Here is a 23,362-nt window from a genome sequence, read left to right as displayed (position 1 = left end):
TTGCTTGCTTTGAGATGGAGTAGCGTCAGTGGGAAAAATGTGAAATTCCACTTCTATAGTGCTAAGATGAACAAATATCACAGTAATTTTTTTTTTTTTAACCATAAATTTTTGAAGAAAACAAAAAAAACGAAAACCAATTTTGATCGACGACGAGTGACAAAAACTGAGTAATATCCTTATTTGACTGTTTATAAAAGTTTTTCTTCAAAATTTTTAAAAGTTTTATTATGATATTTGGTTATTTTGTCACTACAGGAGTGGTTTTCAACATTTTACCCTGGTTTTTCAACTACTGGAATTTGAAAACCGACACTTGATACGCAAATAAGATAAGAGTGATACGCGAAAAAGTGGAAACCGTAGATTTAAAAAAGCGGTGTCATAGAAAGAAAACGAATTACCGAAGCGAAATATATGAGGGGTAGGGTGTGTAAACCTTGTGCCCGACCGACGGATGCATCGGCACGGACCCTCCCGACCGAAGGATTAGAGATAATGACAATGGATGCGGTGGATCGGAGACGACGCGTTGCTGACTGGGTTCGAGCACACAAAACAGCTGACCACCAAAAAGTTTTGTGATAATAAGAAAAGAAAGTGGAAAAAAAGAAGAGAAAAAAGAAGAAAGAAAGACGAGGGCGACGAAAAGATATGAGAAAAATGAATGGAGGAAAAAGAAGATCCCAATGAGAAGAATGATGGGATATGTTTATAGATTGGTGGAAAAATAACATTAGCGGGAGACATGCGTTGTGGCCCACGAGCTCAGTGAGGGCGACGCGCTACAAGCTGATTTGATGGGATCCGAATCGGATTGAGGTGGCAAGATTTCTAGATTTACACATCTTATATATGTATCTCTCACGTTTTGTTTATCACATTCATCAAACCTGATTTTTCCATTGAGCCATTAATTTTGCCAATGCGTTTTCTGATCATTTCATTGCAAAATAAACAAAATTGAAGCAGGGATTCTTGAAGTCAATATTATAATTTTAGGTTCTGAATTAAGATATTTATACGCAAAAAGTTAATTTGGAATTTCAGGGAAAAGTTTAAGATGTTTTTTTTAAAGAAATATAATTACAATTGTAAAGTTGATCCTGGTAATGTGATGTAAGATTTTGAGCTGAATATGTAACCTTTACAGAATTATCGCCAAGTACAATATTAATGAAAAATTAGACTAGGTAAATCGTATGGCAAAAATGGAAAATTAATCTGATGTCATACTAAACAGTCTAATGGATTTTAATGCTCTCTGGTTTTGCAATTATTTTGAAAATTAATTTTCCAATTTTTTCTGAAAATTGATCGAAATAGCGCAAAATCATAAACATTTAAACTAAAAAATTTGAAAATATAAAAATGTTTTTTTCAACACAATGCTTTTAGAATTTAATTTAATAGGATAACCACTGCCGATGTTGATCATCTAAAATAAAAACTGATGGATGAATTACCGTACAGTAAATTTCAAATTTTATTGCAGGCAGGTATGGTTGCGCCAGAATGAAAGTTTTTTTTTTCAAATTAATCAAAAAAGATTTCTATTTCTATTCATATATATATATTTCTTATATATATATATATATATATTACTAGTGATTATTTATTTTTTTCACTGATTAATCAATTTTTAAAAGTGTAAGAACAGATAAAATGAAGTGCCTTGTAATTTCTACCAAAAACCTATTCTCGTTAAAAACCGACAAACTTACAACTCATTGGATAATTAGATGAAAACAATGCTCAAAATGAGAATCTTGAATGAGAACGAAAACGAGCAGCAGAACACATCAAATGTTGTTGAATGGGATAGTCGACACGAATGACAAGAACACCTGTCGGGTACTGGGCAGCAGTTTTACCGCATGCCGGCACACACAAACTGCCTGGGGGAAAGGTTCCGTGTGATGGTGGTCTACATACACACACCCACAAGACTGCCTGATGATGGTGTAATATTGAGAGGGGTCGATAAAAAAATGTAGTAGGGTTATGCAAACACAACTCAAACCGATGACTTTTGGGTCGGACCGTTTCTTTCATCATCGTATGGGGTGTTGGAATAAGGGGAACGGTCCAAGTAAATATTGATGAAAAAGGTAAAAAATGAGTGATTGATTGCATCTCTTCTCATGAAAGGTGTTTTGTTGGTGTTGAGGTACTCCTTTGAAGCAAGCTTTACAGGATTTGGTTTTGTAACATTAAAATGACAACTGTTAAAAATTGACAGAAGGTAGAGTAAATTTTCGGTCAGCGTAAGACCGTGTGTAAATTCTAACGGTTATGAAACCAAATTCTCAAAAAAATTTTTTAGAACAAATGACTTTTTGAGGCGTGTCAAATATTAAATAATTGCATTTTAATTTGGGTATCGATAAAGCAAAAGAAAAAAAAACAAAGAAAAAAGCGCTCTGATCATAATAGGGATACATTTGTTTTTGCAAGCTTTTCTTGCAGCTTTTAATGTATTAATTAAAATATATTTTTAGTTGGTTTAGGTAGAAAAAGAAGGTAACTTTCTCCGTTCTATGTATTAAATACCTTGTAAAAATGATGTCGGGTGTAGTGTGTGCAACAACTGAAATAGTAACATTATTTAAAAAGTTTGCTGAGATTTGACTGAGACTAAAATCCGACTACCGTTACATGAAATAGGCCAGATCGATAAAAATATCAACTTTGGTTTTTAATATATTTGCATAAAAATTATATAATTAACAATAAAGAAGAAAATAGCTTTGATTTGCGAACTGATAAGATACAGTTTACGATTAAAAACACAGTGTTTGTTTTGAGCTTTTTGCCAGTCTATGTAATAGTTCCTTCAAAACGTCAGAGACGGACAATTCAATAAAAAAATAATAGTACTATGCAACAAGAACTACATTCAAACTGGGTGAAACTTTTGACACCCTCCAAAATTAAATAAAACCAGCCAACCCTACCAAATATAGGAATGTACTCCTTGTTCTATTTGTTATATCTCCTCTATTGTTTATACGTTTTTCGTATTTTTTAGTTACAAATGGGCATTTGTGTTGTTTGAAATGAGCATCATTAATAAAATCAAAATAAATGTAGAAGAATGAAACTTAAAAAAACAAAATATTTTTGGAAATTTTTCGCTACCCACAAAAATTCATTTGACCAGTCGTCCTATATAATCCACAAAAGGGGAGAAGCGATTGATGTGGATTAACACTGCTGGGCTCTAGAGAAATATTTTTCCAAAAAATAAAGAGAAACCAGCAAATCAGAACACAATGTCCAAAAGGTTAATAAACTAAGAGTACAACAAAAAGATTCAGAAGTTGAAAAATGTTATAATAACAAATTGAACCATCAAAAATAATAAAAGGTTTCGAGTTGATTATTTAAATTCACCAATTCGGTATTTCTCAAAGTTTAATATTCACTTGCGCTTGATATGAATGCCACAACAAAAGAATATTAACTCAGTTAACGTGGAGAATTAGAGCATACATTTGGACAAAAGACAAATCATACCGTCATCATTTAGTTTATACGCTACAAAAACATACACCACCCAAAATGGCAATGGTAATAAAAATAAAGGGTCTGCTAGAGCTCTTCATTCTCAATAAACATTGAGGTCCGTCCATAAGACTTGCCCCTTAGTGACGCAACTGCAGGCTATTGCGTTGGTCAGGCTCATCAAACAGGTGCGTTTGGCAGACGCTCACGCTGGTTTTTGATGGTGCAGGTAAGTGGGAGGCAAACTCTTGAGCATGAGAACGATGAGCTTGTTTTTGAAGATGTTACTTGTAGTAGGTTGCGAAAATGAAGAATGAACATGTCAATGAGTGACAGACAAAGAACATGTGTTCAACAGAAAACAACACCGCAAAGGAATTGGTTGATTAGCTTCATTACAACAAAAGAGCAATTATAAATGCCGTGGTTTTTTCTGATAATCTGTTTTCAAATAAATAACACATGGAAAATGCTAGGAATAACACTGTACACAATTATATCGCGCTTTTCAGGAAGGTTTCAAATAACAAGAAATATAGCCAGCGAAAATTTAAAAAAATATTTTGAATTATTTAATTGAGATTAGCTCAAAACCAGGTAAGATGTTAGTAAAACAATTTTGTTATCGGCAGAGTTGTATTTCTTCGTTTAAAATGCTGCTCTTTCGGATAACAATCTGTAAATCGATTTCACTACAATTTTTCTATAGACTACAGTTTTCAAAATAACCGTAGTTCTCCTATTCTGATAGTCTCAAACTCCTACGATACTATTGAAAATTAGTCTTGCAGCCTTTAATATTTTCTCAGTTTCTATTAGTTTTGCACCCTTACGGCTATTAGAGCTGATTCTTAAAGAAACAAATTGTTTTTCAAAACCAATGCCGTATTCATGCAAAACGATTGCAAACATTTTTGAATTTATATTTTGATTTCAAAATAGTTTTGTTGGCGTTATAAGATAGTTCAATCAATTCCAAATTATTCAAGGTTCAGAAGCGCTTTTTGATTCAAGACACTTTTCAAAGAATTTAACACTATTCACAACCACCAATATTTAATAATTTGGGCATAAAACATATGCAGCGGTCTTGCCAGAGTTGTTTTAAGTATCTATTGTTTTATTTTGAATCACAATTTACCATATTGTATTCACTACCATGTCGCCATCTACTCTTCAGAAAAAAACAAACATTTTGACACAATGATATCTATTTTTAACCTTCATTTGCACAAAGCCATTCCCTTTTCCAAAAATCGCAAATTTAGACAAGTACTGGTCATCGTTAGACCAGTAGCATATCTGCGGCAAATGAAGAGATGGAGAAAGAGCTAACGTTGTTATTATTTCAGGTGATCAAACAGTACCGTCTCGCCTACTGACAACGCTTAGCCGACACAACGCCAAACCTGGAGAGCGGAAAGAAAACAGGAGATTTGAAGGGGCCGTGCGGCAAAATGGGAGAGCACTATTCGGATGGTCGACAGTCCGACAGTTGTACCAAAAACATCATGGTGATGCGACTTTTGTTATTTTATTTCATAATAGGTCAGTTTAATTTTATTTTTGAAAATTGATTTCAGTTAAGACTGACAACAATAGAAAGTTGAAGCTTGCGTTATTTTCAGTGTTTAATCAAAATTTCAATGTTTAATCAAGTCAATATTTTCAGCCATTTTGACAAATGACGTGCATTCAATAAAAAAGACTAATGGCCTGATTGGTCAACCTTGTTTGATGAATGAAAAACGAAGATGTATTTCGGAAAATACCGAATGTATTGATGAAATTTGCATGTGTGCAAGTTTTTACAAAGCCGTTGATGGAGTCTGTGTAACTGAGAAAAGTAAGTGGTTTAGTTCAAACCGGAATCGACCAAAAAAATATGGAAAAAGCCAGGTCATTGCGTATTCGAAAATACTCGAGTTGAAAATGAGAGCTATCCAATCTCATTCATATTCTCCTTTTTTACATTCGTCTTCTTCTTTTTTCCTTTATTTCCCTTTTTTTCAGGTAAGACACTCACCCAGCAGTGTCGTATCGACAGCGATTGCCGCGGACCCGGAGAGTTTTGCTCTTCGTTCTCAATTTGTATGTGCCGCAGCTCTCATGTTGATGTCGGCACCCAATGCAAACCGGGTGAGTTAGTGAGAGCAAGTGGACAGCTCATCTTTCTTCTTTTCCTTTTCCTTTCACGGTCTGATTCAAGTAGCCAAATAAGTTAACTGTTTGGGAATAATAATCTGTTGACAAATACGTTCTAATGCAAGTGGCACAGGATGAAGAAATGTAAATTGTTGACTTTATCAATGTTCGGGTTAACTTCTAGTCACAAAACATATGAAACAAGTGTAGTTCGTCAAAATCAACAACGGTGATAATTTTTTATGAGCATATAAAAAGCAAAATAAAAATTACAAGTTATACAATTTATTGAAATCAATCTACGACTGAGAAAAGTATTCTAAATTTATAAGAATGTTTCACTGAAAGTTTTATTTGACAAAATTCAAAATTGAATACACGTGGCAAAATACTCAACAATTTATGGATTTTTGATATTTAAATAGTTTATATTTCAGTAAATACACTATTTTACAGTTTCCACTATCAGTTTATTTACAAAAAATATCATTCATAATTTTTTAATTTGCAGTGGATATCATATCGGGAATAATTCTCAATTTATCGGGAATAATTCTCAACTTCTACATTAAAAAAGTAAAGAGCAAAAGTAAAATATTTTTTGATCCTGTTTTTTTAATTAAAATATTTGATGTAGACTTCCGTATTATGGTTCTAAGCTCTGAATATTTAAATTTATTAAATGCTTATATTTTCTAAATTTCTAATGGATCTGTTTGGACAAACCGTACACGCTAACTAACATCGTCTTTTGACTCGAATTGAAAAAAAAAACTAAATTTAAAAAAAAACACTTGTAATACGACATAGCTTGTTTTTTAGTAATCTACCCTGGTCAGCATGGATGTGAAGACTCCATACAATGCAATAAGGGATTTCCTGGTGCTAACTGCGATGTTAATAGAAACTGTGTGTGCCCTGTTGGTTTTTTGGCAATTCAGCAGACCTGTGTTTCAAATCAGCAAGCAGCACATCACCCGCCAATTCGAAATGGTAAGAAGCGATAAAAAAATCATAACGTAGAAACAGCCGCTGATGAGTCATGCATGCCGGCAGGGACCATGTCTATCAATCATTATAAAAATGAAAGATAACTGCTCTCTTGTCATATGATTCTCAAGTTCTGTCTTTTGCAACCAACACTTTTCGTTTTCATTTTGAGCTTTTCAATTCACTTAAAAATTTGAACCGGCTTAACCATGCGGTTATTGTTCTTAGTGTTTATATTAGCAGGTAAAAAAACTGTTGAAAACAGTCTCAAAGTTTCATTTTAAATTTTCAGAAATAATGTTACAAAATGAGATAATGGCAGATCATCGAACAATCAACCAATCGTTCCGAGGCAACTTTTTCAGAAGGAGAAATTATGATGGGCCAAGAGCATACCAAATTGCTCCAGATCTCACTTGCTCCTATGATAATCAATGCGCAGGGTATCCCTTGGCAATTTGCCACTCAGTTTGTCAGTGCGTAAAGGGAGCATTGAATACAGGAACCACTTGTATCGCATCTTCAACAGGTAAAATATTTATTTTTTTTGTTCTACTACATATAAAAAAATTTAGCCATTCAAACGTCTGTTGCGTGTCCTGCTGGTCAAACTTACATCCGCGAGGCTGGAGTCTGCATGACAGGTATAATTAGTTGAAGATTTGTTTCTTTTTCTAGTTTTGAATATTATAGTTCAACAACCGGGCGAGCCTTGTCAATACTCACAACAATGCTCCGCACTGGAACCAGGAGCGTATTGCTTGAAAATGAGGTTTGATGAGTTTACTAATGTTTTTTTACATATTAATTTTCAGATGTGAATGTGTGTATGGAATGAAGAAAAGCAGTAACGGATGCACATTTGTCAATAATGACTGTAAGGAAAGAGGTCATATTTTTATTAGCGAAATTGGGGAATGTAGAGAAGGTAATATTCAGAAATAATTGGATAAGAATCAAGTTACACTCCTTTTCCAGTTTTCCCTCCTGGGGGCAAGGGATGTTCCCATAACCTTCAATGCTCTGGCGCATATCCTGACGCTACCTGCTTTATGCAAACCTGCACTTGTCCACCTAACTTACCAGTCGCCGCTGATGGAACATGTGGAAGATCCTGTCCAAACAATCAAGTTTACTCCGGTGTCACAGGAGAATGTCTCCCAGGTTTGAAGCCAATAGTGATGAAAATAAAGCTGTTTACTTTTTCAGAGAAGCAACCCGGGCAGGACTGTATTTACTCTTCACAGTGTCAAGCGTCGTTCGGTGGTCTTGTGTGTGACAAAAATACATGTCGGTGTCCGAATGGACTTGTCTTTGATGGACTGAAATGCTCACATGGTTGTCCTCCCCACAAAAGAGTCATTGACAAAGAAATTTGCGTTGAAGGTATGCATGAAATTTGTCAAACATTAAGAATTTCAAATCAAAATTGATTTTAAGGATGTCCATCTGGCATTGTTGAAGTTGCTGGGCGTTGCGTGAAACAAGTTTCAATTGGACAACCTTGTGTTGCTAATGCTCAATGTAATTTTGGAAGCTTCTGTCAAAGTGGAACCTGCCAATGTCCTCCTGGATTTTATGTTCAAGATGAACAGTGCCAAGCAAGTAAGTTTTATACATGATTTCTTATAATTAGTGAAATATATTTGTTTTCAAGTTGAAAGTGAACCTAATGAAAGTTGCCAAAATAACGAGAAATGTACAAAGGGGTCTGTTTGCTATAATGGAAAGTGTTCGTGTCCAAGAAATCACGAGTTGATCAATGGTCATTGCCAGCAGAATCGAGCAGGTAAGTAATGTCTAATGCCTCATCACTCTTTTTACCTTCACTAATCCAGCTGCGCATGCTTATAACACTGCCCTTGAAAACATTCGTAAAATCCGACTTCGATTCGCAAGTCAATCAAAATCACGTAACTCTTCACCTCAACTAACCGATGTAGAGAATGATAATGATACTGGTTTGTTGCTAATATTATCTTTTATCAATTTAAAATATACTTTTCAGTTCCAATCGGTAGTGCTTGCGTCAGAATCGGAGTAACATGTGATGGTGGATCAGTCTGTGTTGCTGGAATATGTGTATGTCCATTAGGTAAAACTCCGAGAAATGGAGTATGCATTGAACATGTAGCAGGTAACATTCTACTTTTCTACTTTTACTTCAATCAACGCATATTCAGCTCGTCCTGGAACTTCCTGTCAAAACGAAGAAGAATGTGTCGATCACAGTTACTGCTCCCCAGAAACCAACAAATGCGAATGTATGAAAGCATCTCAAATGGTCATTGGAGGGGAGTGCCGCGAACGTTTGAAGGCTCATCCAGGATATGGATGTACGATGGGAGAAATGTGTGTCGGAAACTCAGTCTGTGTTAATGGAAAGTGTGCTTGTGTTGATGGAAAAGTTGAAATTAATAAGATCTGCATCGATCAAGTGTCAGCGAAGCCAGGAGATACATGCGGCAAGGGAATTATTTGTGAAGGAGGTAGTTATTGCAACACTGATTCTGGTAAATGTGCTTGTCGCAGAGGAGAGAATTCTATCAATGGTGTAAGTTATGCGTTTTCTGGAGTTGAAAAAGTTAATGTCATGTTTAGATCTGCAAGGGTTTTACTTTTGTCTATCCAGGAGATCTCTGTACGGATATCACATCTAGATGCACGGGAGGTTCTTATTGTGCAAGAGGGCGATGTGAATGCCCACCCAGAATGAGCGCAATTGACAAGAAATGCGTGCATCAGCAAACAGGTAATTTTATAAAATCCTGTTGCTTCATAAAATCTTTAAAATCATTTGTATTCAGCTGCCCCAGGTGAACCATGCTCAGAAAAGGTTGCCTGTTCACCATTCTCAGTATGTGAAAATAACGTGTGCAAATGTGTAAATAACATGATGATCCGGGACAAAATGTGCGTGCAAAGAAGAAAAGTTAATATTGGAAACTCGTGCAACAACGAAGACCAATGCCTTGGAAACTCTACATGCATGGATAACAATTGCCAATGTGGAATTGGCTTTGTTGCCAGCATGGATGTTTGTGTTCTGAGGAAAACTGGTAAGCCGAACTTTTGTTGGTTTTTCAGTCATACTTTAAGATCTCATTGAAAATACTTGATAGGGTGTGAACATATAGCAAAAAATAAAAACTCGATATTTTGTCAGTTGAAAATTTTTGAATAAAACCAAAGACCATCTAGATGCTAAGTTTATCAATAAGAGACAAGAGAAAAAACAAAAATAGTTGTTGTTCTAGTAACTCCGGGATATCTATGCAACCCTGAAGATATTTGTACTGGACAATCTGTATGCATCAAAGGAGTATGTCAATGCCAGCCTGATTACAAGCAAATGCACAATATATGTGTTAAGAAAAATATAGGAATTGAAGGAAGTCCTTGCTCGTCAAGAGATGACTGTGGAGAAGGTCTGATGTGTGGTGCTTCTGGGAAATGTTCTTGCCCAGAAGGACTTTTTTCAGTCAATGGAAAATGTAGAAGTTATGGTAAGATAGTTTTTGTTTTTTTTTTGCTTTCAAATTAAATTAGGGTTTCATATGGAAAGTGATTTATTTCAGTTCAACTCGGACAAACTTGCACTAGTGACGATCGATGTGCCGAAAGAAATGCCCAATGCCAAGAAAACTATTGCACGTGTAGAACCGGATACACTAACATTAATGGACAGTGTGCTGCAAACATTGTGACTCCAGCTGAACCAGAAACTTTGTCACAAGTAAAATGTATGTCATATCAGTTTCTATTTTTGTCACCATGTGTACTTTTTGTTTTGCGTGCAGTGAATTGTGAAATTCTGTTATGTTTATTCAGCTGGTCTTCTCGGTCATATCTGTACATCGAATGACCATTGCAAAATTGCCCATTCTCAATGCCGTCGTAATGTTTGTCAATGTATTGATGGATATAGAATATTCGGATCAACCCAGTGTATTCCAAGACCTGGAAAACCGAAGGAAAGAAAAACGGAAAAAGAAAGTAAATTGGTAGAACTCGGCGATAAATGTGATAAACTATCATTGTGCTCAAAGGGAGCAATTTGTGAGAAGGGAGTGTGTTCCTGTCCTGAAACATTCTTTGAGAGTGATGGAGCTTGTGTGAAAAACGTTGCAAAAATTAAAGGTTTGTCCATATCAAGCATGTCATGATTTCTTTTGTGTTCTTATTTAGTTGTGGTTCCTCCGTTGTCATCGTGTTTGGGTGGAGAAGAATGTAGTGGAAATAGTGAATGCGTTCATGGAATCTGCTTCTGTAAAGAAGAATTCACTCTGTTCGAGGGAAAATGTCAAAGATTAAGGATTATAGAGAAGTTGACTGTTCTCGAATCTAAGAAATTGATCAAGCCGATCAAGGCACATACTACTCCTACAGCTGCATCGAATACGACGCCAATTCCTGTGAAAACTACTACGACTCTTCAAACTACAACAGCTACGACGTTACCTGAAAATTACGTTTCCAGTTCTACAAATCGCCCTTTAACACCAATTATTATTTCAATGAAACTTGGATCAACTTCGTCTCCATCCCCACAAATCACTTCAAATCCAGAATACAAATGGAGACGTGAGCTATATTTTAGTTTGATGTGTTATTAACCTTGTTTTTATTCAGTTTCTAAACCCGGGCATATGTGTGATAACAAAACGCATTGCACAAATTGTTCTGTTTGTGTAAATGGTTTCTGTCGGTGTCCCGAAGGTCTTGTACATTATGGGGATAAATGTGTCAGTGAAATTGATGGTAATTATCTAATGCTGTAGCTAAATGAATAATTATCTTTAAGCAACTAAATGCCTGGCTTCTAATCAATGTCCATCCGGAGCTCAATGTGTGAAAGGAGAGTGTAGATGCAAGCCAGGACTTGGTATCACAAGATATGGATTTTGTGTTCCAATAACTTTCGGTGAGTGAATATTTGAAATTTTGAAATCAGACTCACTTATTTTCCAGCTGAGCCCGGAACATCTTGTGCGTATGGAGAACACTGTCAAAAAGATTCCCACTGTGAAGATGGTCTTTGTACATGCAATGAGCCCCTAGTCTTGAAAGAAAACAAATGCGTTGTATCACCACGAGGTTTAAATTTTTCAGTTTGTTTTTATAAATAATTTTTATGAACATGTAACACGCATGCTTCTATCTGACAACTAACATCTAACAGCATGCCCATTCAGAAAAACGATTTATAAGTGATGTTCACCGGAAATTGTTACGATTCACGCCGAAGAAGTTGGCAAAGCTTGGAGAATATTGCTTCCGAAACAGTCACTGTGAAAGCCAGCGTCAATGCTTAAAAAACGTCTGCAAATGTGCAAGTAATTTTGTGCAATCTTCTTTCTCATGCGTTCCCAGAATGTCCGGTAAGCTAGAACGTTCTGAATTTTGACCACAAAAATGTTATTCAGTCATTTCTTCTCTTGCTTTACCGGGAGAATCTTGTCGTAAAGGATTTTGTGTAGGAGGATCCACTTGTGAAAATTTTATGTGCAAATGTCCAGATGACTATTTCAAAAAGGGGGATTCGTGTGTTAGATATGAATCTAGAATTGGTGCTGCTTGTGGCACTGCTTCTGGTTGCTCGGGTGGAGCCACATGCACTTCATCATTTTGTCAGTGCCAAGACCAATACGATGCTGATGTGGACGAATGCTATCCTTATGAACCTTCCGTTCGATCAAGAAATGTTAAAGCTATATCAGGCAGGAGGAAAGTGAACAGAGTTGTTAGCGGTAAGTTTGCTTATTTACAAATTTATCTTGAAATGTTTGAAATCGTTTTACAGCTTCTACAATTAACTGTCCAATTGGATATGATTTGGTTAATGGAATGTGTGTGAACAGTGAAACCTTGTCGGTTATTCAATTAGGTAAGTAAACCTTATTTTGCAAAGTTAGCTAGTTGTGAAATTTTTGAATAAACAATACGTATTAAGGTTGTAACTACCTTTCAAAATGTATTAATTTGTCAATTATTAATAATGAAAGTGCGTTTAAGACAATATTTCAAATGTTTCAGCTGCACCTGGTGGCGCATGTGAAGATGGTACAATTCTCTGTACTGGAAATTCAGTTTGTGCGAATAATGTCTGCATTTGTCCCGGTGGCGAAACAGTACAAAATGGAACTTGTGTATCAATTAACACTTATTCATCTCCTGGCGATCCATGTGATTTGACAAATACGATTTGTACTGGAAACTCTCAATGTATTGATGGTATATGTAAGTGTCCTAATAATCAAGGAGCAATCAACGGAAGATGTTCAAATATGGGTAATGCTAACTGTGGAAATATACAATGCGGAACTAATCAGATTTGCATACAAGACTCGTGCCAATGCCGACCTGTAAGAAAAACAACAAAACTAACAATTAAATAAACTAATTATTCTCATTTAGGGTTACTATCAACAACCTGGAAGTTGCCTTCAAGACCGATGTAATTGCATTCAGGAAGTTGAGAGTGATTCTTGTCTTAATCGCCAGTGTGGAATGAATCAAGTTTGCATTCAAGATCAATGTCAGTGTCGATCAGGATATCTTGTTCTACAGGAAACCTGTATTTCTGATCGATGCAATTGTGTCCAGCCATCAGTTGACGCGATAAGTGGCGGATGCATGAATCAGTGCGGGAATAATCAAGTCTGTATTCAAGATCAATGTCTATGTAGAAATGTATGACGATTATCATAAAATTAATTTAAACGCTAACTAATTTCAGGGATACTATGCACAGCCAGAAACTTGCACAGGAGATAGGTGTAATTGTGTACAACATGTTGTGCCGGATATGGGAAACTGCCAACGGCAATGTGGAAATAATCAAGTTTGTATTCAGGATCAATGTCAGTGTAGAAATGTAAGATTTAGAATAAGAAAATAAATATTTATAAGATTTTGATTTTGAAGGGATACTATGCTCAAACTGAAACATGTGTTGCTGATAAGTGCAACTGTGTCCAAAGAGCTGTTGCGATACCATCACCATGTGTGGGAAATGGATGCGCTCCGTCGGCTCAATCTCAATCCTATTTGCAATGTAAGTCATTGTTGAGTCCAGTCAGATTATAATTTATTGACTTTCAAGTTATCGGACTACCTGGAAAAATGTGCGACTTGAGACCAAACGCAATACCATGCAGAAATGATGCACAATGTGTTAATAACTATTGTATCTGCCCTTCAAACAGAGTTATCAGTGGATCTAATTGCGTTTTCTATCTAGGAGATGCACTTCCAGGACAAAGCTGCCAAAACAATGGAATGATTTGCAGAGGTTTAAATGAAACAATGTTTTATGTAAAACTTCCAATATTCAGGAGGATCATCATGTAATCAAAATATATGTCAATGTGCTGTTGGGTTCAGTGTAGATAACGGAAGATGTACACCAACTATTGAAGTGAGATTCACAATGCTACCTGTGACAACTGCCATTCCAGTTTTCATTATTGAATGTAATTTTACTAAACATCTTAACTAAGCGCTTCAATCATGTTTTAGTGAACCCTGGACAAACGTGTGATCCAAGTTGTGCATATCAACCATGCATGCAACGATGTTCTGGAGGATCTTCTTGTAGCAATTCAATTTGTTCCTGTCCTCAGGGAAGTGGTGTACTCAATAACGTGTGTTCACCTAGCTTCCCGCAAAATGATAATTACAATTTGACAAGAACAGCTAGACCGGGTGATAGCTGTGATAACACTATTGTCTGTATAGGTGGATCTTCGTGTCTCATTGGAACTTGCTTATGTGATTCTGGCTATGAACCGAGGTAATTGTAAAAGACTAAATAATTAGATAAATTAGTAATGATTTTCTAGCTCGGACCGATCTTCCTGTGTGCTAAATGACAGATACAATGTGCGATCCAGATCTTATCCTAAGACATTTTGCACATTTGATTCTGAATGCACAGGTGGTTCAATTTGTATTGATAAAAGATGTGCTTGCCGAAATGATCATGAAATGATAAATGGAGTTTGTCAACTTGCCGTGAGTATTCTCATAAACAATTTCAAAACTGACAGCTTTTGTTCAGAACCTTCCCGGGTCAAGGTGTCACACCAGTTTCTGCAGTAAAGGAGCAGAATGTAGAAATGGATATTGCGTTTGCGCAAAAACTAACTATTCCGATTCAACACTTGACTGCGTTTCAAGCATAAATGCAAATCAAGGCTCGATGGGTAAGTTGTCAATCTTTTTCGCAACCTGCTATTTTATAACCTACTATTTTACAGCATACCCTGGCTCAAAGTGTAATGCCACGACTTCCTGCCAACAAAATTCAAGTTGTTTTTTTGGATACTGTGTAACTCCGCAAGATGAAATTGATAGAGAAGCTAATATCAAGATTCGTCACATTGAAAAAAGTATTACATTAACCTTTTAATACACACAACAACGATTAATTTCAGAGAAATGTGGAAGTTATAAAGATTGTGGGAAATCGCAAACCTGTTCAAGCGATCGACTTTGTGAATGCACTTTTAATACTAACCTGGTTAACGGAGAATGCGTCTAAAGACTTGCCTAATCGATTGCGTTTTAATATTTTTCGATATTTTTGTATATTTTGCATGAAAACAAAACTAACTTAATAAGCTTAATAAATAATACTAACATTTTTCACACATGACTTTAACAAGCAAATATGTTTTTCAAGAACAAACAAGAAGACGTCAACCTTCAAGACTTCTGACCGAATGCCCGAGAGACGGATCATGCAGACTTCCCAGTTGCTTCTGCACTAGGTTGAGAGATTTTGAAATGATATAAAGACTTATCAAACAATTTCAGCACTGGAAAAATACCACCAAACAACTTCGACACGAAACAAGTTCCCCAAATGGTTATGTTGTCCTTCGACGATCCAATCACTGATAGAATCATTAACACTTTGAAATCTTTGTTCAGTGGAAGTATTCGCAATCCGAATGGATGTGCAATCAAAGGAACATTCTTTGTATCTCATCAGTGGAACAATTACGACCAATCCCTTTGGCTACATAGTACAAACCACGAGATTGGTGTGAATTCGATTACAAGAGAGGATCTTTCCGGTCGAACTCAAGAGAGATGGTACAAAGAACAAAAAGGAATGCGTGAAACACTTGCAGAGTTCAGTTTTATTGATAGATCTCATATTATTGGAACTCGGGCGCCGGAGCTTAAAATTGGAGGTGACAAATTTTAATAGAATTTAAAAGTTTATTTAATAATTGGTTTTAAATTTTAGGTGATGCTCAATATCGAATGATGTCTGAAAACAACTTTACTTTTGATAACTCAATGTTGGTCAGCAGCCCATATTGGCCACAAACGTTAGATCACAAATTAGCTTGGGAATGTGACGGAAATTGTCCAACACAAAGCCATAAGGCTATTTGGGAAATTCCAATTCAAAACATACAGGCAAATGACACGAGATGGTACAAAACATTAACGCGGGCCATGAAACCGTTTGACTCTCGTGATTCTGTGACAAAAATGCTCCAGAGAAACTTCATGAACCATTACAAAACCAACCGTGCACCATTTATATTAACATTGGACACTGAATTTTTGACGTATCTTCCAGACAATGGTGCAGTTTACGCTCTCAGAGACTTTTTGAAATTCGTGAGATTTAATAACAAACATTTTTTTTAAAAAATACATTTTGTTTTCAGATTGTTCAAAAACAAGACGTTTTCGTGGTCACAGGAAGTCAAATTATTGATTACATGAGAAATCCGGTGGACCTTAACAATATTAAAAGTCTGCGTTCGTGGCAGTGCAAACCTCAAATGAAAGATGAAGCTAACCCATGCGAGGTTTTTGATGAAATGTTGCCAACAATAAATTTAATTGATTTTTCAGAATCCTACGACGTGCAGTTTCAGTGGAAGAGCGAGAGGACAATTTGCGCATAGTTTCCGAATGTGTGGCGTTTGTCCCAAATCTTATCCTTGGATTTAATGTTTTCTTTGACATTACAATTTTATGGATTTTACTTAAAATGTTTACGTTTGATTGAGCTTTGATCTCCTGATTCAGTTATTTGCATTTTGCTTTTCTGTTAGCTAATTTTAAAAATAAATCGTTTATCAATTTCAGAAAAAATAATTTTTTCTCAAATACTTTGCAATAGGGCTGTTAAATAGGACGAACTAGGACGTCCTGCGTCCTGTAGTTGAGGACGAAGACGCGTCTTCGTCCTAAACGACAGGACACAGGCTCGTCCTCGTCCTGTCGCGGAGGACGTCCGCCGCTAATCTAGCTTTCTAGCTTCACTGTGTGTGCGCGCAAAACTCTCCACAGCAGGACGAAGACGCGTCCTCGTCCTAAACGACAGGGCACAGGCTCGTCCTCGTCCTGCCGCCGAGGACATCCTCGCTGACAGGCCTACTGTGCAAAACATTTTAGAATATAGTAATGTGTTTTCAAAAACCAATTTTACCGTAGATTAATGGCAAAAAATATTTTTTATAATACTTTTAGAATACTATCCCTGCTTTAATGAAACAAGTTACCATTAGGATTACACTATTTTCAGTCAATTTATGTTCGCTAATGTTCATAACGAAGATAATCTATTTCATCATTTATTTGACATCAGATGTTAGCCGGGGGTATAGCTCAGTGGTAGAGCGCTCCCTTAGCATGGGAGAGGGCTGGGGTTCAATTCCCCATACCTCCAGAACTCTTTTTTATTTTTCAATATCCAACAATATTATTTTTTAATTATTTGCTGTTTTTTACAAGTTTAAATTTTAATGATGGTTGAGAATTTTGCAAGTCGATTTTTCCGATAGTTTCTTAAGGTCTAACTTTTTATTTTTGTTGTTAATTGTCGAAGCCGGCAAATCTGGCCTGACCTGTTTATATAGACTCTACTTACTTGTTAGCTACTAGGTGACTCGGCACAATTGGTAATTTTCTTCGAGGGTGGTCTACATGCCAACACATGAAAGGTTCAGTTTACTTTCCAAATAAATTGATTCAAACGTAACTTTACTATGAAATGACACTATTTCTGCATTACAAATCAAATACAAATATACAACTTTGTTAGTCATTCTCCCATACTTAATGCTTATATTTTGCACACTTTACGCTCATCCTTTCTCATCTTCAGATCTTAACAAAAAACCGTTTGACTACACGCTGGACTGAGAAACAGGTACTCAATCTCGTCCAACAACCTACACGAGCCGTAACAATTCGGAGTAGTGTACCACTTTAAGATGAAGATTGGCAGACGAAAAAAAGAGAGGGAAAGAAATCTAAGGTCAATATTCCCACAGTCAAATACTTCATCCAATGCAAATAAATCGCGTGTTGAACAAGACGATTATTCTTTGGCTGCGATATACCGTCTTTCACTAGAGCTTAGGAATAAAACGCGAATTTTTGCATTTTATACGATCATCGGCTACTCCTAATTACATTTTACTTATTGAATCTCACTTTTTGATCTGTATTTATGTACTATAAAATCTCTTATTTATTATCTATCAGTATTCTATTATTTTTCGCGAAATGTGGTAAGTTTCAAAAATACATTTTTTGAATTAAAAAACATCACGTTGTTTTATTATAAATGTATCAACTCGAAACAATTTCGAAACTTTCGAATTAATTTTTCATCACATGAAAGCCATCCAATCGAGCATAACACACAACTCGAAACTCTACTCTCTTCCGCACTTCCCAGATTTCGGTAATCAAACAAATCCCGCAAGCCTTGCTGGCCACCCAAAAACGTTTTTGCGAATAGTTTTTAAGAACGTATCTATTTGAAAAATGACGGCAGAAATAACATTGACAGCTTGTGTTTCAGAAAAAGTAAAAAATAAGGCAGTGGAGAAGAAAGATGATCGAAATGAACGAGAACTGGCAAAGCACTTACTTGATGATTACTACCAATATACTCGACCGGTTCGGAATTATTCCAGTGTGCTCAATGTGACGGTACAGCCACAAATTTACAACTTGGTAGAGGTGGTAAGTTTTTAAACTTCAAAAAGCATTAGAAGCACAATGTTTTACGGAATTGTGACCTTTTTCCAGGAAAATGTTTTAAATACATTTCCATTTCATATATAGAGACGCAGAAATGAAGTTTGGGAGTTTATTGTTGAAATTATTAAAACAAAATTTGAACTTAGATATAGTTTCCAGAGTATGTCTTCAACTTTTGCCTGATAAATTTACTAATTTATGGGCAACTAGATATTTGGTCTAAATATATATTTCTTTTAAAGAAAAAGGAATTTTATGAATTAAAAGTTCAGCATTGATGCCGGTTTGAAAAAATAATTTGTATAATTTAAACACAAACAAAGCAGAAAAGATTTCTTTGGCCGACTTCCAAAATGATGATAGGTGAAAACTTAGTTTACATCTCTTTTTAACTGCGCATACAGTTCAAAAAATTTTAATAATTAATGATTGTGCTACAAAACTACAACTTTTATTGCAGAATGAACAAAATGAGCAAATCAAAATATTGCTCTGGTTCCCCCAAAGTTGGAAAGACGATTATCTAACATGGGATCCTAAGGAATGGAACGGAATAGAGAGAATAATAATACCCAAATCGCAAATTTGGATTCCAGATGGATATATATTTAATACGTATGTTATTAGCTCTGAAAAAAATTGAATACAAGATATCTTATTCGTGTTTGTTTCAGAGTAGAAGAAACTGAACCGTTAGAAAACCACAATGCAAGAGTAAGATACGATGGGCGAGTGGAAGTTGATTTCAATAAAGTAAGATTAATATTACTTTTAAGTGTTTCAAATTTAAATTGTTTCCCAATGTTTCCCTTTATTGTATTTTAGCTCGTCGACTTGACGTGCCCTATGTCAGTGCTCTCTTTCCCATTTGATGTTCAATTATGTGCCCTCCAGTTTGGCTCCTGGTCGTATCAAGCTCATGCGATTAGCTTCAACGTACTCGACACATTTGTCCCAAAGAAAAGCGTATGTCCATTTTGATTTTCACAGAATTTCCATCTTTTCTAGAAGAATTCTGAATGGGACATTGTATCGTTTAATGCTACAAAGATGACAACAAAATATGGTGACACGCTTGGAGGATTCAATGTTTATGAAGAGATTTTCTATTACTTGGTAAACAATAAATGTATGTATTTCGCTAAATTCATAGATTTAGGAACTTCGCCGAAAGCCATTGTATTACATTGTAGTCATTCTGCTCCCATCATTTTTAATTGTTACCGTCTCAAACATTGGACTGTTTACGCCTCATGGAGTTCACGGAGACAGAGAAGAGCATGTAGGTTTTTATTTTTTTGAAAACCACATTTGCTCTATTGAAATTGTATGTCAGGCTAATCGAAAATGGTACCTTTAAACGCAAAATTATTGAAAAACCAAGACTATTAAAAACATGAATGCAAACTTTTTTGTAGATACTCAACAAAATAGTAGATTACTTTGAACAAAGTGGCATAAACTTATAAAAAAGAGTGAATTGTTAAAAGCTTATTAAAATATGAAGGAAATAAAGCTTGCAAAGACATGTATATGTCAAATTTAAGGTGTCATTGGGTCTCACTACAATGCTTACCATGGCTGTTATCTTAGACATGGTCACAGGACAAATGCCAAGAAGTAGTGAAGGAATACCACTATTGGGTAATTTTAAATTTTTTAATACTTTCAAGGTATTGATTTTTAAGGAATGTATGTGCTGATTGAATTTGTTATATCTGTAATTGCTGTATTAGTATCAGTTGTAATAATTTTTGCACACGAAAGGATGCTATATCTCGATGCAACTCCTCCGTACTGGGTGTGCAAATTGTTTTCAGATGACTGCAAAATGTCATTGGAAGAAGTGAGTATCTACTACAAAACAAATAGTTATTTTAATATTTTTTTTAACGATGTCCAGCTAAAATGTAGAACTTTAAGATAGAAGAAGATTTTTGTTCAAAACCAGCTGATCTGGTGCAAGAGTTAAGGTTTTGTATGGAGGAAATCAAACGATATCTTGACGAACAGGATTCGACAGAGAAGAACCGAATTATATGGCAGAGGTTTTTCTCGTGGACAGATATTATATTCAGTATATTCTTTTTTGTTGTTAATTGTCTTGTGACATTTTACATGTTTATGGAGTTTATGTTTTGAGTTCTATTTACAGTCGAAATTAATAAATATTTGTGCTTTGAAAGTAGAGGCTAATTACCAAACATCATAAAAAATTCTAAGAAATGTTTAACTTGCAGTGAAAAAAAAGAAGTTTATCAGTTTGCGCCCCTCACAACTATTGAAGTTTACCAAAAGTTGTTCTGTTATGCAGATTTCATATTCCAATTTTGTTTTAATTACCGTATTTCCTTCATGCATCCCAAAACTTCCCTTTAAAAGATTATACGTAACTCGCTTCATCTTGAAGATATCAATAAAAAATTAACTAAATACGATAGAAAAAGAATCAGCAAACATTTCTGGTTGACAGTTTTTAAATGGAACAAACGTCAACCAAAATATATGATAGAAAAGTTGAAAAATGTAATGCAATGCTACTAAATAAAATATATATATATATATATATATATATATAATTTTCAGTAGGACATAACTTGCTATACGGTTTCAAAATTCTTGAAAAGATGATCACAAAATTGTCATATTGATTCAAAATGTTGCACACACTGAATTCTTTTGGGGTGTTCCACCAAGATATATGCAATTTCGTTGCGATTTCAATTATTTTTGTTTAAAATCCCGGTTTAATAATAAGGCTTCAGTAAAATAATATTTTCATTGAATGTTGAAATAATATTCAGAACATCTCATCCCGGTTTATATTCTCAAACGATATATTTACAAGAAAGTATAATAAGTGCTTCAAAATCTGACTGCCAGGCAAAAACCACAATTACCAAGAAAACATGATACAGGGCACAAAACCCAAAATCATATTATTAGATGAAGCTCGACATTTTGTTTTCTCACTTCCTTCAGTTTTCAAGTTTCACACGCTGCCATTTGGCATGTGATATCAGCTACTACCAGTGTTTTTCAGAGTGTTAACATATTCAATAAAAACTGGAACGATTTATTCACGCTCTCAAAAGAGACAACTCGGATTTTCAAAACATTCGAACCTAACAAAACCTTTTTTTTGGTTGAATATTGAATAACTGAATTACTTTATGTTTATCGGAGTTTTCTATCGTTTTTTTTTGCTCTCTTCACCTGTCTCTTTGTCTCTGAGCAGATGCAGATAAGCGACATCTGCCACGTCGTCATGTGTTGACGACCCTCTTCTCATATTAAGTGACCACCCCTTCTGCTCTCGTCTGCTGACTGTTCTTCCTATTCATTTGGGTGTTCCGTTCTACTAGGAGACTTCGGCACAAAATGGCTGAATGGCAATATTCGAACAGTTACTTGGTTGGCCCATTGATAACTTTTACATCAGCTATCAGTTTTGTCATGGGCAAACCCAGTACGGTACAGAATCTATGGAACCCTGAAGAGTTTTATCCAGCACCCTTAATTGCTGCACTTTTCTGTATTTTTGCTTGCGCTTCAACCATCAAAAAGCGAGTTGCAACTAGACCAAGCGACCTTCGAGAACTTGGTACTTCATGGAAAAGAAGCCTTATTGTAGGATATATTCTTGTCATTGGTATAAGTACTGCCTGTCAAGTTACTATTTGGAAATGGAATTGGCACCCAAGAGTGAGTTGTGAATTTCGTCTTTTTTTTGTCCAGATATTAGATATTTTATATTAGACACATTTTTTTTTAATGATTCAAAAAATCATATTTCAGGGTTCATATTCCTTGTTTGTCATATCAAATCTTGTGATGATGATGGTGTACGTTTCATTCGTAACTAATATAGCCGAACAATGTGTTTTTATTTACCGCTGGACGCTTGTTATGCCTTTAAGCATCTTAGCGTCAACAGCTTACATATCAACGTTCATACCATCAGAAGAACCAGGAGTATGTTTTAAGCATAATTGGCATACATTTATCATATCGTTGTTTCAGGACCGATGGCTGTTCAACCTGTACTACAACGTTGTAACTGCTATAAGTATTAAAGATTTGTATGCTGTGCTGGTTAACGACATTCGTGTTCATATCCATTGGGAGAAAGAGTACAATAAACTCAACTACAACATATCTCATCAAGGTGACGAAGTTAACCAATCCGAGTATTCAAGTTCAGATGAAGACTGGGAAAAAGTCGGAGAGGATGATTGTGATGAGACGTTAGATAATTGTGATAACTGAATAGTTTCTAAATAAATTTCTAAAGATGTTGCTAAAGGGAAACCAAAACGTTTTTTTTTGTTTTTCTACAATTTGTTGTATCATTTTTTAATCAAAAGATTGTACATAAATAAGTAATATACAAATTTGATAATCAGATGGAATTTTTTCTTCACGTCAAATTTCCCATCTAAAACTTTTCATTTCTAATGCATTTTTTTTTGGTTTTTAAAATGTCAGTTTTTCTCATCTCAGTATTTTTGTCAAATATTTTTAATATAAATAAACGTATTCTGTCTTAATGTTCCTTGCAACTCAAAATCTATCAAAGTATATTCCAGTACATAGGCATTTAACAAAAATTATAATTTTTAGGAGTTTCCAAATCGATAATATGACGTTTTTATTCAAGAGCAGCCTTTCGACATCTAATTATGGAGACTCT

At 35.3% G+C, this 23,362-nt stretch overlaps 3 protein-coding genes and 7 non-coding genes across 18 annotated transcripts; 5 read left to right on the top strand and 5 right to left on the bottom strand.

Moving 5' to 3' along the window:
* Positions 1-377: 377 nt before the first annotated feature.
* Positions 378-559, bottom strand: F46C8.16. Its single transcript, NR_071515.1, has one exon. It is a non-coding gene; the product is annotated as an Unclassified non-coding RNA F46C8.16 (non-coding RNA).
* Positions 560-4,964: 4,405 nt separating this feature from the next.
* On the top strand, positions 4,965-16,757 carry chts-1 (the record flags this gene model as incomplete). Of its 9 annotated transcripts, NM_001373365.4 has the most annotated exons (35): positions 6,852-6,885; positions 6,935-7,171; positions 7,218-7,286; positions 7,336-7,414; positions 7,458-7,570; positions 7,621-7,806; positions 7,852-8,028; positions 8,083-8,247; positions 8,300-8,431; positions 8,481-8,603; positions 8,651-8,779; positions 8,826-9,196; positions 9,244-9,394; positions 9,450-9,701; positions 9,900-10,148; positions 10,221-10,385; positions 10,474-10,782; positions 10,831-11,226; positions 11,275-11,403; positions 11,447-11,566; positions 11,614-11,739; positions 11,838-12,023; positions 12,069-12,392; positions 12,446-12,529; positions 12,679-13,007; positions 13,060-13,335; positions 13,382-13,519; positions 13,570-13,699; positions 13,748-13,936; positions 13,980-14,117; positions 14,164-14,437; positions 14,487-14,658; positions 14,705-14,849; positions 14,904-15,035; positions 15,081-15,285. In NM_001373365.4, 35 exons carry the CDS (start codon positions 6,852-6,854, stop codon positions 15,185-15,187), a joined length of 6,336 nt encoding a protein of 2,111 aa, NP_001360756.1. The 9 variants fall into 9 exon arrangements, with proteins under 9 accessions (NP_001360643.1, NP_001391187.1, NP_001391188.1 ...); NM_001373360.2 differs by lacking the exons at positions 6,852-6,885; positions 11,838-12,023; positions 12,069-12,392; ... (10 more) ...; positions 14,904-15,035; positions 15,081-15,285 and adding exons at positions 4,965-5,055; positions 5,180-5,353; positions 5,521-5,646; ... (4 more) ...; positions 16,335-16,478; positions 16,525-16,623; NM_001404203.1 differs by lacking the exons at positions 6,852-6,885; positions 11,838-12,023; positions 12,069-12,392; ... (10 more) ...; positions 14,904-15,035; positions 15,081-15,285 and adding exons at positions 5,245-5,353; positions 5,521-5,646; positions 6,475-6,645; ... (3 more) ...; positions 16,335-16,478; positions 16,525-16,623.
* Positions 5,397-5,466, top strand: F46C8.13. The gene has a single exon (NR_071514.1). It is a non-coding gene; the product is annotated as an Unclassified non-coding RNA F46C8.13 (non-coding RNA).
* On the bottom strand, positions 5,544-5,693 carry F46C8.11. The gene has a single exon (NR_071513.1). It is a non-coding gene; the product is annotated as an Unclassified non-coding RNA F46C8.11 (non-coding RNA).
* Positions 15,711-15,731, bottom strand: 21ur-10974. Its single transcript, NR_071512.1, has one exon.
* A 515-nt stretch (positions 16,758-17,272) lies between the features above and the next one.
* On the top strand, positions 17,273-17,344 carry F48E3.t1. The gene has a single exon. It is a non-coding gene; the product is annotated as a tRNA-Ala (tRNA).
* Positions 17,345-17,890: 546 nt separating this feature from the next.
* On the bottom strand, positions 17,891-18,036 carry F48E3.13. Its single transcript, NR_071511.1, has one exon. It is a non-coding gene; the product is annotated as an Unclassified non-coding RNA F48E3.13 (non-coding RNA).
* On the top strand, positions 18,001-20,854 carry lgc-11 (Neur_chan_LBD domain-containing protein). The gene is made up of 10 exons (NM_076869.6): positions 18,001-18,191; positions 18,488-18,651; positions 19,130-19,284; positions 19,344-19,422; positions 19,495-19,635; positions 19,678-19,785; positions 19,829-19,951; positions 20,217-20,313; positions 20,358-20,515; positions 20,593-20,854. Exons 1-10 carry the CDS (start codon positions 18,131-18,133, stop codon positions 20,809-20,811), a joined length of 1,305 nt encoding a protein of 434 aa, NP_509270.1. The 5' UTR covers positions 18,001-18,130; the 3' UTR covers positions 20,812-20,854.
* On the bottom strand, positions 18,244-18,444 carry F48E3.12. The gene has a single exon (NR_071510.1). It is a non-coding gene; the product is annotated as an Unclassified non-coding RNA F48E3.12 (non-coding RNA).
* Positions 20,855-21,726: 872 nt separating the features above from the next.
* F48E3.6 (DUF4220 domain-containing protein) lies at positions 21,727-23,219 on the top strand. Its single transcript, NM_076868.7, has 3 exons — positions 21,727-22,374; positions 22,468-22,644; positions 22,693-23,219. The coding sequence occupies exons 1-3, from the start codon at positions 22,126-22,128 to the stop codon at positions 22,936-22,938; spliced, it is 672 nt and encodes a 223-aa protein (NP_509269.2). The 5' UTR covers positions 21,727-22,125; the 3' UTR covers positions 22,939-23,219.
* The last annotated feature ends 143 nt before the right edge of the window (positions 23,220-23,362 follow it).

Source organism: Caenorhabditis elegans, chromosome X (genome assembly GCF_000002985.6).
Source record: "Caenorhabditis elegans chromosome X".
In the NCBI taxonomy this organism is placed as follows: Eukaryota; Metazoa; Nematoda; class Chromadorea; order Rhabditida; family Rhabditidae; genus Caenorhabditis; species Caenorhabditis elegans.
Note: the sequence above shows the minus strand (reverse complement) of the source record. Positions and strands in the feature narration are given on the sequence as shown.